Source organism: Moschus berezovskii, chromosome 4 (genome assembly GCF_049115385.1).
Source record: "Moschus berezovskii isolate FMDL1 chromosome 4, NW_MosBer_1.0, whole genome shotgun sequence".
Lineage (NCBI taxonomy): Eukaryota > Metazoa > Chordata > Mammalia > Artiodactyla > Moschidae > Moschus > Moschus berezovskii.
Window position 1 is genome coordinate 71,168,430 of NC_142463.1, and position 18,720 is coordinate 71,187,149.

Here is an 18,720-nt window from a genome sequence, read left to right on the forward strand (position 1 = left end):
AACAAAACCCAAAGACATTATATAACAACTACAGATTGAGCTTCCTCCTGAACACAGAAGTAAAAATTCCAAACAAAATTTTTTCTCATCAAATCCCACAATATCCTATAAAGACAATATATAATGACTAAGTGGGGTTTAACTTAAAAAAAAAATTAATCTGTCAAATTAAAAGAGGAAAACAATTGATCATTTTGATAGAGTCAGGAAAAGCATTTGACATAATATAACATCTATTTCTTATAAACACTTAACAAATGAGAAACAGGAACTTCTTCAACCTGATAAAAAGTTACCTATAGAAACCTACAATTTACTCATTTTTAATGCTTTCCCCTTCAGTTCAGTTGCTCAGTCATGTCCGACTCTTTGCAACCCCATGGACTGCAGCACACCAGGCTTTCCTGTCCATCACCAACTCCCGGAGCTTGCTCAAACTCATGTCCATCGAGTTGGTGATGCCATCCAAACATCTCATCCTCTGTCATCCCCTTCTCCTGCCCTCAATCTTTCCCAGCATCAGGGTCTTTTCCAATGAGTCAGTTCTTCGCATCAGGTGGCCAAACTACTGGAGCTTCAGCTGCAGCATCAACCCTTCCAATGAATATTCAAGACTGATTTCCTTTAGGATAGACAGGTTGGATCACCTTGCTGTCCAAGGGACTTCAAGAGTCTTCTAACACCACAGTTCAAAAGCATGAATTCTTTGGCGCTTAGCTTTCCTTATAGTCCAACTCTCACATCCATACATGACTAACGGAAAAACCATACCTTTGACTAGACGGATCTTTGTTGGCAAAGTAACGTCTCTGCTTTTTAATATGCTGTCTAGGTTGGCCATAGCTTTTCTGCCAAAGAGCAAGCGTCTTTTAATTTTTAATTAAAATAATTTTAATTTTAAACTTCCCCGTTAAGATTGAGACAATAACAAGGCTATCTGTTCATTATGTATATTCAAATGTGTACTGGAAGTACTAACCAGTTGCAATAAGGTAAGAAAAAGCTATAAAAGGCATCCATACTGTAAAGATGCAAATGTGCTTTTATTCATGGACCACATGCTCATCTGTATAGAAAATCTAATGGAATCTAAAAAAAAAAACAAACAACCTACCAGAACAAGTGAATTTATCAAGGCAACAGAATACAAGAATGATAAAAGAAAAAAGATTGTATTTCTATATGTTGACAATGAACAATCAGAAATTATATTTACAAAAACAATAACATGCACAAGTAATAAGCAAAAGAAAAATATAATGTGTTCATGGGTGGAAGGCACCACTGTTAGAAATTCAACACTATTCTGATCAAAATCTCACCAAGTGTTTCTGTACAAATTACTTGATGTAAAATTCACAAAGGTATGATAAGAAGCAAAAACAGTCAAAAGAACAAAGACGATTAACATTATCTGATTTCAAGACATATTATAAAGCTATAATATTCAGTAATGTCGTATTAGCATTAAAGTAGAAAAATAAATTAATGGAACAGAAAAAGAGCCAAGAAACATACATAAACAGACAACTGATTTTTGACAAAAGTGCAAAAGTAATTAAAAGGAAAAAGGACAGTCTTTTCAACAAATACAAAAACAAACATGCATATTCAAAGACAATTTTGATTTATCCTTTGTTTCATTTAAAAAAAAATTAACTCAAAATGGACTACGGTAAATGTAAAACTTCAAACTTAATACAGAATTCTATCTGTGTGACCCTGAGTTATCAAAAGCACAGTCCATAAAAGAACAATTTCAAATTGGACTTAATCACAATCTAAAACTTTTGCTCTTCAAAAGTTACTGCTAAGAGAATAAGCCACAGATTGTGAAAAAATATTTTAAAAGCATATATATGGAAAAAGGACTTGTACCCAAACTATATAAAAAAACTCTTAAAACACAGTAAGAAAGCAAACAACCTAATTTTTTTTAATGGGCAAAATTTGGAACAGACATTTAATCAAAGACGATTTATCAATGGCAAATTAGGACATAAAAAAGGTGCTCAACACCAACAGGGAAATGCAATTAAAACCACAAGATACAAATACCTGTAAGAACAGCTAAAATTAAAAAGACTGACTATACCAAATGTTGGCAAGGCTGCAGAAGAGCAGCAATGTTCATACACTGATGATGAGAATGTGAAAAACTATAGGCCCTTTGGAAAACAGTTTGACAATTAAATATACTTCTACCATATAAACCAGCGATTCCATTCCTAGGTATTTACACAGGAGAAATGAAAGCATAAATTGATACAAAGGTTTGTACACAAAAGTTTATAGCATTTCACAACAGGTGAGTAGGTAAGCTGTGATATAGCCATACAATGGAATACTGCTGCTGCTGCTGCTGCTAAGTCACATCAGTCATGTCTGACACTGTGCGACCCCATAGACAGCAGCCCACCAGGCTCCCCAGTTCCTGGGATTCTCCAGGCAAGAACACTGGAGTGGGTTGCCATTTCCTTCTCCAATGCATGAAAGTGAAAAGTGAAAGTGAAGACGCTCAGTCCTATCTGACTCTTAGCGACCTCATGGACCCCAGTCAACCAGTCTCCTCTGACCATGGGATTTTCCAGGCAAGAGTACTGGAGTGGAATACTACTAAACAATAAAAAGAAATGAACTATTCATATGTATTACAACACACAAGAATCTCAAAACAATTCATTTTTAGAATAATGAAATAACCCATTAAAGAAGAGTATATACTATATGATTCGATTTCTATAAAACTTAGAAAATGCAAACTAATCTACAATGACCAAAAGCAGATCAGTCGCTATCTGGAGATACAAAGGCAGATAACAGATTTGGTGATAATTTCACAGGTATATACTTATGTCTAAACTTATTAAACTGTATACCTTAAGTATGTGTACTTTATTATGTCAATTACATATCAAAAGAGCTGTTAGAAATTATCTCTGTAATTATCCTTATTTTGACTGAACATAAAAGGGTCCTCTTTTAGTAACTCTTTTTGTAACTGATGCCCTAAAGAACCATTCAGGAAGAATTTAGACAATTTGCTACATTAAGTAAACAAGTCTACAGCTGTCCAAGTCTGAAGAAAATTTTAGTCCAATTTTAGTTTTAAGACCAACTCCTCCAAAAAAATACTTGAAAACTTCTGCTAATTAACTCTGATTTAAAAAAAAAAAAACACTAAACTTTTTTTGGCCCCTCGACATGGCTTGCAGGATTTCAGTTTCCTGATCAGAGAACGAACCAAGCCATGGCAGTAAAATCCCAGAATCCTAACCCTACACTATCAGGAAACTCCCCTAAACATTCTTAATACGGACAAATATTTAAAATTTTGATTATGGCATGCATACATATATGAATGGTTAAGTGCATATGACAATTAAAGAAAGACAACCCAAGCAACCTCACTTACCTATTTTGTTCCTCCAGTTTAGCCAGGAGTTCTAAGTCGTCTGGACTCAACTGTGACGGTGAAGATGGTGAAAGGGCTGGCGTTGACAGTGTGGTAGACGAGGATGTAGTGTGTAAGGAAGCAGATGGACTTGCCACCTGACTGGCCATTTGGCTGACTGTATGTGACACTGTGTTCTTCACCCATGAGAGAGTAGAACTCAACTTTTCTGCAACCTTGTCTGTCGCCACCTAAGTGTAAAAATAAAAGTTACGTATATTTCAGTTTTATTTTATGCATTACCAAGAACTTGATAATCCTTAGTTTTGTTTGAAAACCAGCAATCAGAATATTCTCTTTGAGTTAATAAAGGTAACACCTGCTTTAGCAATGACTGTTCTAACATACAGCTTGTGGAAACTCCATATTTCAGTCTGTAGCATGCACAAATTAAAACAGTGATTTCCAAACTACAGGCTGAAATTCATCAGGGAGTGATAAAATAAATTTAATAGGTAACACCAGCATTTTTTAAAAATGAAAAGGAGCAGAAAGTGTCATTGTAAAGATATGTTGTCACAAAATTTCTGCCTCAATTACATATATGTATTAAAACTATATACTTCATGTATGTACATGTGGATATGTTGAGTTGGAATATAAAATACATTCTTTATTTGGGTTGTAGTCAAAAACAGTTGAAAGTCAAGGAACCAAAACATGTCCATTAGGTGATCAGGATAGGGAAATCCTATAACATGACCAATAATTCAACAAAAACTAGGCTTAGCATAAGTAAGATTAAATGAGATTCATAATAAACCTTCAAACTACTATGAGTGTTTTCTCAGAAGAGGATTTAGTTCTAGACCAACAAAATTATGATAAATGTTTTGAGTTAACAGAGTAAGAGAGTTTCAGAGTACAATTTTCAAACAGAACGAGTCAGAAATAGAATAGAATGCCTAGAAAGAGTAGACATTCTCTGCCAATGGCGACAATTAAAAATCAAGTATAAGAGAAAATAGTCAACAGTTGACTGAAGATGAATTTCTACTTTAGGTGGGCAACTAGGACCAGAAAATCCTTTCAAATCCTAAATCCTTTCCATCTGCAAGATTCAATGAACTATATAACTGTATACAACTATATAAGTGGTATATGCTTCATAAATTATGCCAGTGTCTTAAGCAGACGTGCATACAAATCTGAAATTTTACACAAAAGGTAAATGACCAAAACACTGCAAACTATTTTCTATGTAGACATTCTCAGCTACCTTGGTTTCATATAGCAATTTATACACACACAAATTAAAACATCAACATATATATATACAAATAAAAAAGTCACCCAGACTATCTTAGCAGATACTACTCTCTACTCATAGGTTGCCCAGTCTGGCCTTCTCACCTCATCAACAGATACATGACCTACCTCTAATTTTCATTTCCAATAACCTTTCTATTTTAGAACTTATTTCCCTTGGAATGGGATGAGGGAGTTCTTACTGTTGAGGGAAGAACCCCCAAGAAAGACAAGCATGATGAAGTAGGGGAATCAAGGAAAAGTAGTATGGAGCAGATCTTAAGGCTTCCAGGCAAACAAACAGTCCTCACCAATGAACAGAGTTGCAACACAATTTATTAGGGTAAAAGATCATATAGGAACCAAATAATTTAGCCAGAACTTCCTCTGTACCAGGAAATGGTAAGAGCCGTGGCAGTCAACAAGACAGCCTCTTGTGGTTTATTATCCTACTGATCTTTTCTACATAGTTACAAATACAAATTCAATTGTGAGGATAGCACTAATTTGCTTCCTCAAAGCACACTATATTGTAAAACAGAAAACCTAACATGTAAAATTTACAGAAAAATGTTATCCTTTACTATTAATTTCAAATATAATTAACAACTTTCAAGAATTAATACAACAAGGACCTACTGTATAGCAGCACAGTGAACTATATTCAATATCTTATAATAACCTATTATGGAAAAGAATCTGAAAAAGAATATATATATAACTGGATCACTTTTATATACACCTGAAATACTGTAAGTCAACTATACTTCAATTTTAAAATACATATGGAAATAATTTTTAAAGAAAGAAAGCTTTACACTTCCCTTATATAAAAGTTCTCTACTTCAGCTAACTGTAGCAAAAGCAAAAGACATGTATTATTTGCTTTAATTTATTTTAAAAAATAAATTTATCATACCCCTTCTACATACTGTAGCAACAGGCTTCCATTTAAAGAGTTTGGAATAACCAAGAACACAATCCTGATATCCTTTCAACCTTGATGAAATGAAATTCAGTCTGTAACTACTGAAGGCTCAACAACCCATCTTTAGCATTTTAAATTCTTAAATCTAACTGGAGTATTAATTGCAGTTCCACTTTAATAATGTTTAATACTCATGGTTGTAGAAATCCCACAGGACTGAGTTATTTTTCATATATCATCATGTCCTATTTTTTAACTCTACTTTTCCAAATCTTTACCATGTCACCTCCAAACCTCTTTCCCTCATCTTATGTTAAACTGTGTCATGAAGACACAATAAATCTGACAATGCAATTATGTCACAAAGTTTGTCACAAAGTTCCTGTCTACCTCACAGAGGTGTTATGCATTTATTTTTAAACATGAACATACTTTGAAAAGATTAAAGCCGTCATTAAAAAGTCTTAGTAATCAGGCACAAAAGGCCACACGGCATATGATTCCACTTACATAAGCGAAGCAAACCTAGAGAGAGAAAGTAGTTTAGTGACCTGGAGAGACTGGAGGAGGGGGTATGGAAAATGACTACTAATGGGTATAGTTCTTCCCAGAGTGATGAAAATGCTCTGGGATTGGACTGCAGTGACAGTTATACAACTTGTGAATACACTAAATGCCACTGAACACTTTAAAGGAGAGAATTCTATGGTATGTGAATTATATCTCAATTTTAAAAGGGCTTAGTCGAGCCGAAAAGTTTTACATAATGTTTAATTCCAACTATATAGCATTCTGGAAAAGACAAAACTGTGGAGACAATAAAAAGATCAGGAGTTGGGAAAGGGAAGGGACAAACAGGCAGAGAACAGAGGACTTTCATGGCAATGAAAATACTGTTTGCTCAGTTGCTAAGTCATGTCTGACCCTTTGTGACCCCATGGACTGTAGCCCACCAGCCTCTTCTGTCCACGGAATTCTCCAGGCAAGAATACTAGAGTGGGTTGCCATGTTCTCCTCCAGAGTATCTTCCCAACCCAGAGATCAAACTTGCATCTCCTGTGTCTCCTGCATCGGCAGGTGGGTTCTTTACCACAGAGTTATCTGGGATGCCCAGAAACGAGTATGATTCCTCAAAAGAGTGAACATAGAATTATTACATAATACAGCAATTTAATTTCTGGGAATGTATCCAAAAGGATTAAAAGCAGGGACTAAATGAGATATTTATACAACCAAGTTCATAGCAGCATTATTCACAATATTTAAATGGCAGAAGCAACTCAAATGTTCATTAATGGAGGAATTGACTTTTTTAAATGGCAATGAAATATTATTCAGCCTTTAAAAATTGTGATATATGCTACATGAATGAACCCTGAAGATATTATTTCAAGTGAAATAGTTATATCGTTCAATCGTGTCCAACTCTTTGCAATCCCATGGACTGTAGCCTACCAGGATCCTCCATCTATGGGATTTTCCAGGCAAGAGTACTGGAATGGGTTGCCATTTCCTTCTCCAGGGGATCCTCCCAACCCAGGAATCGAACCTGGGTTTCCCATATTGTAGGCAGACACTTTACCATCTGAGCCACCAAGTGAAATAAGCAAGTCACAAAATGACAAATATTCTATGATTTCACTTATAGAGGTACCAAAGAGCAGTCAGATTCATAGAGGCAGAATGGTGGCTGCCAGGGAAGTGTGGAATGGGAAATTTAATGGGTTCTCTAGTGGTGGACAGTGATGATGGTTGCATAACAAAGTGAATGTACTTAAAACCACTGAACTGTACACTTAAAAATGCTTAAAATGGTAAACTTTTGTTATGTACAGCTGGCCCCTGAACAATGCGGGTTTGCACTGTGTGTGTCTATGTGTTAGCTGCTCAGTCGTGTCTGACTCTGCGACCCCATGGACTCTGGCCCACCAGGTTCTTCTGTCCATGAAATTCTCCAGGCAAGAATACTGGAGTGGGTTGCCATTTCCTTCTCTAGGGAATCTTCCTGACCAGGGATTAAACTCCAGTCTCCTGCACTGCAGGCAGATTCTTCACCATATGAGCCACCAGGGAGTGGGTCCTCTTATACACAGGTTTTTTGCAGCAAGTATGTACTATCCAGTATCTGTGGTTGTCTAAATCCAAGGATGCACAACCATGAATACAGAGGTTGAACGGTAGTCATACATGGATTTTCAACTGTACGAGGGTCAGTGCACTTAACTACCATGTTGTTCAAGAGTCAGCAGTTTATCACAATTAAACGAAAAAAAGAAACTTACATCTTTCATTCCTTTTATTAGTAATTTGTGTCTTTCTCTCTATTGGTCTTTGTTAGCCTGGCTAGCAGTTTATCAGTCTTTTCAAAGAATCAACTTTTATTAATAGTTTTGTTGATTTTTCTGTCTTCCTGTTTTCAGTTTTACTTACTCATGCTCTAATTTTAATTTCTTTTCTTCTACTTGCTTAAGGTTTATATCCCTCTTTTTCTCCGGTTCTCTAAGCTGGAAGATTAGAATACTCATTTTGCATCTCTCTTCTGTTTTAAAATACATTCAAATGCTCTAAACTAACCTCTAATACTGCTTCTGCTACTTTCATTTTGCTTTAGTTCAAAATATTTAAAAATTTTCTTTGGACATTTTTTTGGATCCATGTGTTATTTAGAAGTGTGTTTTTTAATCTCTAAATATTTTCATTTTCCAGCTATCTTTCTATTATTTCTAACTTAATTCCATTGTGGTCTGAGAGCACATGTTCAGGTGTGCTGAACCATATGACCCAGAATATAGTGCAAACTGATGACTGACACATGGATGCCAGAAAAGAACGTATACTCAGTGGTTACCAGATAAACATCATTAAATACAGTTGACTGATGGTATTGTTCACCTGTATACTTACTGACTTTCTACCTGCTGTATCTAAATTACTGAAAAATAGGTGCTGTTTTTCAGACTCCAACCACAATGATGAATGTGCCTATTTCTCCTTGACATTCTATCAGCTTTTGCCTTCTGAACTATGCCTTTTTGAAGACTTGACCTCTTTATCAATACATAATGTCTGAAAACTTTCCTTCTCAAGTCTGCTTTGTCTGAAATTAACATAGCTACTCCAGCTTCTTATTTATTCAAAAAAGTAAATAATTTATACAATACATAGACAGGTTTGAAGGCCATCTGGTTTCCAGTTTCTGACTGTTTTTCATCTGGGGTATTTCTCTTACCTTCTTGGAAATACAATTTTGCATTTAAAAAGATTTTTGCATTTCTAGATGCTTTATTTAGGAAGAGATTTTCCAAGCTATGTGGTGAACCATGTTGCTTAAAGCAGTCCTATAGATTAGGTGACATTTTTTATTGTTATTATTCAACTTCTCAGAGATTGAACTGTATTATTGTACAGGTAGGAATTATATTACTATATTACTGTCAAGATAGAAGGTAAAGGAATGTACTTTCCGATTTTAACTGCCCATAAATCCTTTTTTTCACCATTATAGGCAAACATATTTTGAGAAATGCTATTTCCAAACAGTATTCATTCTTTAAGGTGTTTGTAACTGTGTTCTTACTTTTCTCTCCATTTCTATGGTACTTTTCATCCTTAGGGTCAGTCCTCTGTAAATGCTGGTCCCACTTCCACCAATTCAACCAACCAAGTTTAGAAAATACAGACGGGAAAAAAAAATTCCAAAACAGTTACAAAAAGCAAAAAACTGAATTTGCATTCAATGATAACTATGTGTACACACCATTTACATTTTATTAGGTATTATAAGTTATCTAGATACGATTTAAAGTATTCAGAGATATGTGTAGGTTATATGCAAATACTGTGTCACTGATACCCAAATTTTGGTATCCACGGGGTCCTGGAATCAATCCCCTGCAGATACGGAGAGACAACTGAATTGAATACTTTAGCATTCATTAGTAAAGTAATAACAGTTAATATTTACTAAGTGCTTATACTCACTTGATATCACGTAATTTAACCTCCAACCCTGTGGTACCTGCATCATATTATCTTTGTATTGATAGATTATTAACCATTTAGACATTAAAGGTTCCTTAAAAAATAAAAATATTTCATACATATTCATACTGTCACCAAAAAGAATGTAATAGGTCAACAGGACTACTCTCTTCATGAACTGTCTTGATGAGCAAGAACAAAGGTATATGTACACTCTGTTTTGACAGAGTGGCACTGACACAAAAACAGACACAAAGATCAACGGAACAGGAGAGAGAGCCCAAAGATAAACCCACACACCTACGGTCAATTAATTCCGGACAAAGTACACACAAGCATACACACGGAGAAAAGACAGTCTCTTCAACAGTGGTCCTGTGAAAATTGGACAACTATATGCCAAACAATGAGTTTAGAACATTCCTTCACACCATACACAAAAATAAACACAAAATGCTTTAAAGACCTAAACAGAAGACTCGAAACCATAAAACTTCTAGAAGAAACAAAGGCAGACCACTTTTTGACATAAGTTGTAGCAATATTTTCTTGGGGCAGTCTCCTAAGGAAAAAGAAATAAAAGCAAAAATAAACAAAAAAAGTCACTGAGAAAACAAAAAAGCCAACCTATGGACTGGGAGAAAATATTTGCAACTGATGCGACCAACAGGTTAATATCCAAAATATACAAATAACTCATACAACTCCATGCCTGCCCACCAAAAACAAATTGAACCCGGTCAAAATATGGGCCAAAAATCTGATCAGACATTTCTCCAAAGAAGTCATACAGATGGTTACAAGTACATGATAAGATGATCAGCATCATTAATTACTGCTGCTACTGCTACTGCTAAGTTGCTTCAGTCGTGTCCGACTCTGTGCGACCCCATAGATGGCAGCCCACCAGGCTCCCCCATCTCTGGGATTCTCCAGGCAAGAACACTGGAGTGGGTTGCCATTTCCTTCTCCAATGCATGAAAGTGAAAAGTGAACTCGCTCAGTCGTATCCGACTCTTAGCGACCCCATGGACTGCAGCCTACCAGGCTCCTCTGCCCATGGGATTTTCCAGGCAAGAATACTGGAGTGAGTTGCCGTTGCCTTCTCCGTCATTAATTACTAGGGAAATGCAAATCAAAACTTCAATGAGACATATCATCAAAAAGTCTATAAGCAGGGACTTCCCTGGCAGTCCAACAGTTAAGATTCCCCATGCCCACTGCAGGGGATGCAGGTTCAATCCCTGAATGGAGAACAAAGAGCCCATATGCCATGCAGCAAGGCCAAAAAAAAAAAAATTTTGTTTAAATATATTATTTAGATAATTGAGTTTTTTTTTAAAGTCCACAAATAATAAATGCTGGAGAGGTTGTGGAGAAAAGGAAACCCTAGGACACTGTTGGTCAGAATGTAAATTGGTGCAACCACTTGGAAAATAGTGTGGGGAGAGAGCAAATTGGCCAAGATGCCATGTTCAGGCTCTCTGGCCCCACATTTTGTGACTAGACTATGGAACAGCTGAGATCATTTGCAGCACTGCGCAGGCACATCATGATGTACTCACTTGGTCACAGGCTGCTTTGTGCAGTACGCCTGTATGAGCTTCACCATGAAAGCCATGGCTGCTGTTGCACTGGGGCTACACTGGAGCAGCCTCGTGGTTATGTTATATGAGATTAGGTTATGGCTATGTCATGGCTACATTATGGTTATATTGTTACTGCTGCTACGGCTGCTGCGTCAGCCAGGAGAGAGGCTGCTGCGTCAGCCAGGAGAGAGGTTCTGTTATGGCTCCGTGGCAGTCAGGAGAGAATAAACGTGTCTCCAGTTCCTATGGTTCCTTGAGTCTCCTTCCAGCCTCTTAGTTTGTGTCTTGCCTACCCTGGGTTCAGCGAACAGAAGGAACAGCAAGACAACTGGTGTCACGAACAGGATCAGTGATACACTTGGCAAGTTGGCAAGATATCCAGCAGGCAGAGGACCCTAAGGCTCCCAGAAGGTCAGCAGGATACCCAGCAGGTAGGGGAGCCTAAGGCGCTACTGGATGGAGGAAGCCAGTGGCCACCATATAGCATGTGGTACCATGTGGCCACGACTCTCTCAGCATGGGGTCTGGTGGAAGACTGGGAGGCAGTGTACGGTTCACCAGATAGCACTGAAAAGGCATTACAGGCAGTGAGCTCCCGTTTGCCAAACAAGGTGGCATGGACTGCCACTGGCACCATGGGGTAGATTTTCCTGACTGCCCTGAAGGCAAATATGGATAACGCCCTCCTTGATGCTACGCTAGTGTGTAATGTACAGAGATGCTTAGAAGAACTAGAGCAACATATATTGGCATTAGAGCAAGAACCCTGTGGTCCTGAAGAACCCAGCATCTCTGACGACGAGGTGGTAAGTGACAGTGATGATGAACATGAGACTGAGGATAATGATGATGAATGTTGTGAGACTGCAGGTCCTCACTTGGCAGTGAGACCTATTGTACAGCAGAAACTGAAGCATGAGCAGCCTGTGGCTCAGGGGGACATCTTCAACAGCCCCCAGTGTGACTGAGTTCACAACATTATCAACCATATACTCAGGCAGAGTTGGTAGACTTGGGTATGCAGTTTCAGCAAAAGCAAGGGAAACCATGGCAACTTGGCTTCTGCAACTCTGAGACACAGGGGTGGATGGTATCCTATGTTCTGGGAATGAAATAGAATGGCTGGCATCTACAACCACTCACCCCCTCACTGAAACAAAGGTTTCATTCTGCCTCGCAGAATGCTAGGCAATTAATGCAAGGGGCGCCTAAACAAACGCACACCCTCATGGAATCGATTAACGCCATCATCTACACTGTATGGTCAAACGCGGGAGAGCTCCCAGATATTGTGAGTAAATGGCATACCTATGCCACGTTGACCCAAGCAGTGAGAAAACTGGGCATGAAGCAGTCAATATTCAACCAAAATACCGAGGCCCAGATGATCATTTTACTGGTGGCATTCAAGAAGCCATTGTGAACAATGCTCCATCTACCTTTTTTGGACCCCTGACTGCTACCTATGTGAGGCACTCATCAATGAGGTGACCTTGATGGTGGCTACTTTGGGAGAAAATTGAGGGGCGACAGCAGGCCAAAGGGGATTAGATATGTGACGACCCCGAAGGGAGTCCGAGCTGGTGGTCCCATCCTGGTGAAGAGAATGCAAGTGTGGGTTGATCTGCTGGCAGCAGGAGTTGACAGAAATAAAATTGATAAACAGTCCAAAGCTCTGCGCCTAGAGCTATGGAGGTAACTGAGACCAGAGCAGCAGTTTACCACGTTTGGGAAGAACCCACAGCAAGAAATGGGCAGCTCAGCTAAAAGATTATACAGCGCCCTAGGACATTCCTTTAGACGATGCCCTTTTCCGCTCTGAATATGGCTCAGACTAGGGTACCCTCCTGAAGAACCCAAGCGAGGACAGGCGGCCTCATGTAGAACTTGCAAGTCACTGGTCAATATCTAACGTGCAGAGAGTAATGGCCCTGGTTGACACTGGCGCTGAATGCAGCCTTGTTTACAGCAAGCCAGAGTAGTATCCTGGTCCCAGTGCATACACTGATGGCGATGCGGCCAAATGATACAGATTTAGACTGAAGAGACTTAGGCTGTGTTCTAGATTTAGGACACTGCACTGTAAAAGGCTATGTCATATGATGTGCTACTACCCACTGATTCTCTTGCAGATTCAGAAGAGTGTGAAAGCATTTGGAATCATGTAGGGTGGCCTGCGGAGAAGGCAACGGCAAGCCACTCCAGTACTATTGCCTAGAAAATCCCATGGACGGCAGAGCCTGGTGGGCTGCAGTCCATGGGGTCGCTACGAGTCAGACATGACTGAGCGACTTCACTTTCACTTTTCACTTTCACACATTGGAGAAGGAAATGGCAACCCACTCCAGTGTTCTTGCCTGGAGAATCCCAGGGACGGGGGAGCCTGGTGGGCTTCCGTCTATGGGGTCACACAGAGTCGGATACGACTGAAGTGACTTAGCAGCAGCATCAGCAGCAGCAGCAGGGTGACCTGGGAATGTCTCAACCTTGAAGGGGTGGGCCCTGGCACCTGTAGGGGGTTTTGCGGGTCCTTAATAATAAATCTGGCAGGGGTGGAACTTCCCCTGTGGAGGCTCTCCTGCAATTTCACAAGGACAGATGGTGGACTGGACTTGGCCATGGAAGATAAAGGCACTCCACACATGGAGGGTGGCTCTTCTAGACCCGTGAGGGCAAGGACTGGAACATGAGTTCCAGGTGATACCTGGCTTTGGGTTTTGCTATGTATTGGGAATGTAACTGCTGTTGTAGCCACTGCTGTTGCAAGATGTAAATCCAAGCGTCAGTGCTACTCACCAAGGGAGTATCGCTAAAGATGCACTGAGGATAGAATGTGAGGTGAAAGATCCTATAGAGGTGGAATGTGGGGAGAGAGCAAGTTGGTCAAGATAACGTGTTCAGGCTTTCTCACCCCAGATTTTGTGAACAGACCACGGAACAGCTGAGATCATTTGCAGACTGTGCATGTGCATCACGAGGTACTCACTTGGTCACGAGCTACTTTGTGCAGAACACCTGTATGAGCTTCACCATGAAAGCCATGGCTGCTGCTGCTGCTGCACTGAGGTTACGCTGGAGTGGCATCATGGTTATATGAGATTATGTTATGGCTATGTCATGGCTACACTATGGTTATATTGTGTATAACAATATACAGCTACTGCATCAGCCAGGAGAGAGGCTGTATTATGGCTGCCATGGTAGCCAGAAGAGAATAAATGTGTCTGCAGTTCCTACAGCTCCTCGAGTCTCCTTTCAGCCTCTTAGCTCGAGCCCTGCCTATCCTGGGTTCAGCGAACAGTGCAAATAGTGTGAATAGCAAGACAACAGGCATGTGAACAGGATCAGTGATACAAGTCAGTTCAGTTCAGTTGCTCAGTCGTGTCTGACTCTTTGCAACCCAGGGACTGCAGCATGCCAGGACTCCCTGTCCATCACCAACTCCCGGAGCTTGCTTAAACTCATGTCCATTGAGTCAGTGATGCCATCCAACTATCTCATCCTCTGTCATCCCCTTCTCCTCCTACCTTCAATCTTTCCCAGCATCAGGGTCTTTTCTAATGAGTTGGTTCTTGTGAGTTGACTCTATAATGAGTCACATCAGGTGGCCAAACTACTGAAGCTTCAGCTTCAGCATCAGTCCTTCCAATGAATATTCAGGACTGATTTCTTTTAGGACTGACTGGTTTGATCTCCTTGCAGTTCAAGGGACTCTCAAGAGTCTTCCCCAACACCACAGTTCAAAAGCATCAATTCTTCAGCACTCAGCTTTCTTTATGGTCCAACTCTCACATCCATACATGACTACTGGAAAAACCATAGCTTTGACTATGCTAGCATAGTAATGTCTCTGCATTACTTTGTCGGCAAAGTAATATCTCTGCTTTTTAATACGCTGTCTAGGTTAGTCATAGCTTTTCTTCCAAGGAGCAAGTGTCTTTTAATTTCATGGCTGCAGTCAACATGTGCAGTGATTCTGGAGCCCAAGGAAATATTTTGTCACTGTTTCCACTGTTTCCCCATCTATTTGCCATAAAGTGATGGGACTGGATACCAAGGTCTTAGTTTTTTGAATGTTTGAATTGTTGAATGTTGAACTACCATATGATCGAGCAATTCCACTCCTGGGTATATACTGAATTGGCCAAAAAGTTCATTTGGGTTTTTCTATAAGATGTTATGGAAAAACCTGACTCAATTTTTTTTGCCAACTCAGTATCTTGAAAAAGCAAAAACACATAATTTGAAAAGATACATCAACCTAGGGTTCATAGCAGCACTATTTACAACGGCTAACAGATGGAAGCAACCCAAGTGCCCATCAACAGATGACTGGATTAAGAAGATATGTGTGGGTGTGGGGGAGAAAGGGGTGTAAGAAATGAACTATTACTCAGGATTAAAAACAAATGGAACACTTCCATTTGCAGCAACGTGGATGGACATACAGAATATTATGCTTAATGAAATCAGTCAGAGAAAGACAAATACTATATTTATCCTTTATATGTGGAATCTAAAAAATAATATAAATGAATATATTTGCAAAACGGAAACAGACTCACAGATATAGAAAACAAACTTGTAGTCACCAAAAGGGAGAAAGAAGGGGAGGACAAATTAAGGGTACCACATTAACATCCAATATACAAACTATCAATACTACATATAAAATAGATAAGCAACAAGGATATACTGTATAGCACAGGTAACTATACCTATTATCTTGTAATAACCTATAATCTGCAAAAATATTGAATCACTATGCTGTACATGTAAAACAATACATACACAGTAAATCAACTATACTTCAATTCAACAAAAAAGGAACAAAACTATGTGAATAGTAGGCACTCAAAATTAATACTCCCTTAATAAATTTTTATTAACATTACATTTCAATGAATCTAAGTCCCATTCCAACTTCTTTTTCCCATTCCAACTTCTATATACACTGACAATCTTTTATGTTTTGTACTCATTCACCAAAAAATGTTAACAGATAAACTAGACTGATGACTATTAAAATAATCCCTCCTGTTAAGTTTCCACTGGATATATTAACATAAAAGTGCAGACGGGCAAAACCACTGCCAAATACAAATGGAGAGAAAAAAAGCTATCTTACAACACTGTAGCAGATTGTATTTTTTAAAGATGTCCTGTATTAGTTTTCTAGGGCTTCCTTAACAAAGTACCACAAACTGGGTGGCTTACAGCAACAGCTATTTGTTGTCTCACTGTTCTGAAGGCTAAAAATCCAAAATCGAGGGATCAGGAAGATTATTCTCCATCTAAAATCTACAGGGAGAACCCTTCCACGTCCGTTCCTAGCTTCTGGTGGTTTGGCAACAATCCCTGTCATTTCCTGGCTTGTAGTTGCAGCACTTCAATCTTATCCTCCAATATTCTATGGCATTTTCCCCTAATTATATATGCAACAAACCTATTTCCAAACAAGACTGCATTCTGAGTTAATGGGGCTTAGGGCTTCAACATATCCATTGGGGTGGAGGCGGAGGAGGGAGAGGCACAATTCAATCCATAAGATTGCCACAGTGCTTATCTCAGATCTTCCCAAGAATGGGAGAGTCTCTGTCTCGTGCTCTTTAACCTGAGCAGACCTGTCTGACCACTTCAACCAATAGTGTACATTGAACGTCATTACTGAGGCTCACTCTTGGAACCCAGGCACCATGCTATTAAGAAGCCTAAACTAGCCCACACAGAGACCCCATGGAAAGGCCAAGTGTAGGCATGTATTCTGGCTAACAGCCTCTTGGAGGTCCCATCATCAACCATCAGACATGAGTGTAGATACACTGTCAAATAACTCAAGGCCTTAGATGAAATGTCTCCGTTTCTCAGCTTCAAAAACATTATGAAGTAGAGACAAGCTCTCCTCATAAAGCTCTGTGCAAATTTCTGATTCAAAGGATCTACAGATATACTAAGATGATTATTTTAAGTCACTATGCAGATGACACCACCCTTATGGCAGAAAGTGAAGAGGAACTAAAAAGCCTCTTGATGAAAGTGAAAGAGGAGAGTGAAAAAGTTGGCTTATAGCTCAACATTCAGAAAACTAAGATCACGGCATCTGGTCCCATCACTTCATGGGAAATAGATGGGGAAACAGTGGAAACAGTGTCAGACTTTATTTTTTGGGGCTCCAAAATCACTGCGGATGCTGATTGCAGCCATGGAATTAAAGGATAAAAAGCAGAGACATTACTTTGCCAACCAAGGTCTGTCTAGTCAAGGCTATGGTTTTTCCCGTGGTCATGTATGGATGGGAGAGTTGGACTGTGAAGAAAGCTGATCGCTGAAGAATTGATGCTTTTGAACTGTGGTGATGGAGAAGACTCTTGAGAGTCCCTTGGACTGCCAGGAGATCCAACCAGTCCATTCTAAAGGAGATCAGTCCTGGGTGTTCATTGGAAGGACTGATGCTAAAGCTGAAGCTCCAATACTGTGGCCACCTCATGCGACGAGTTGACACACTGGAAAAGACTCTGATGCTGGGAGGGATTGGGGGTAGGAGGAGAAGGGGACGACAGAGAAGGAGATGGCTGGATGGCATCACCAACTCAATGGAGGTGAGTTTGAGTGAACTTTAGGAGTTGGTGATGGACAGGGAGGCCTGGCGTGCTGTGATTCATGGGGTCACAAAGAGTCAGACACGACTGAGAGATTGAACTGAACTAAACTGAAGTTTTATGGTGGCTTGATACACAGCCATAAATCACAAAATAAAATTAAAATATTTAACAAAACTTAAATCCAGGAAGTTGCATTAGTAGAGACATCATACTGCACTTATTTTTGCTTTTGAAAGGATGGAGGACACACGTAATTGAGAAAAAACAAAGTTAGTATACTAGGAAAATATAACTAAAGAGCAGAACCAGAAAATAACATTAATGTTCCAAAGGCCTAAAAGAACAGCATTTAATTTAGAAAATTAGAGGCAGAGTCAAATGCTTTTAAATCATGTTATTATTTTTACACTGCTATAAAAAAGCATTTTGATCATATGTTAAAGCAATGCCAAGAAGTAAGATATTCAAGGAAGTCTTCTCTTTAACAAGTAGGCTATTCTCTTGAAATAGGAATCTTGTTTTTTTGAGTAATACAGGATATAATTAAATTGAAAATATAGTTGTAAATATTTATATTTTAACTAATACAAGTGACTAAAATAGAAACCTATTCTATTTTACTAAAGAAATCTTTCAGTAAAAATATCCAAAAAAGCTTAATTGAATGGTATAAGCAGTTTTAATTATATTTACATTTTAAGAAATAAGTCACAGCTAAAACCAGGATGAACTAGCTATAGTCTACAACATAAATTAATCTTGAAAACATTATACGAAGTAAAAGAAACCCACCACAAAATACCACATATAATGATTCCATTTACAAGAGACGTCTAGAATAGGCATTACTTAGAGACAAAAAACTGATTAATGATTACATAGGACTGGGGAGGATGGAGGAACAGGACATGATGGCTA

General features: G+C 38.9%; 1 protein-coding gene across 6 annotated transcripts in view; it reads right to left on the reverse strand.

The window, feature by feature from the left end:
* Window positions 1-18,720, reverse strand: part of EVI5 (ecotropic viral integration site 5) — a 245,418-nt gene that overhangs the window by 181,370 nt on the left and 45,328 nt on the right. For all 6 annotated transcript variants that reach the window (XM_055403208.2, XM_055403206.2, XM_055403207.2 and 3 more), the window contains exon 2: window positions 3,416-3,645. In XM_055403208.2, the coding sequence (XP_055259183.1) occupies window positions 3,416-3,564 (149 nt within the window). In that variant the 5' untranslated portion in view covers window positions 3,565-3,645. The remainder of the gene's footprint in view (window positions 1-3,415; window positions 3,646-18,720) is intronic.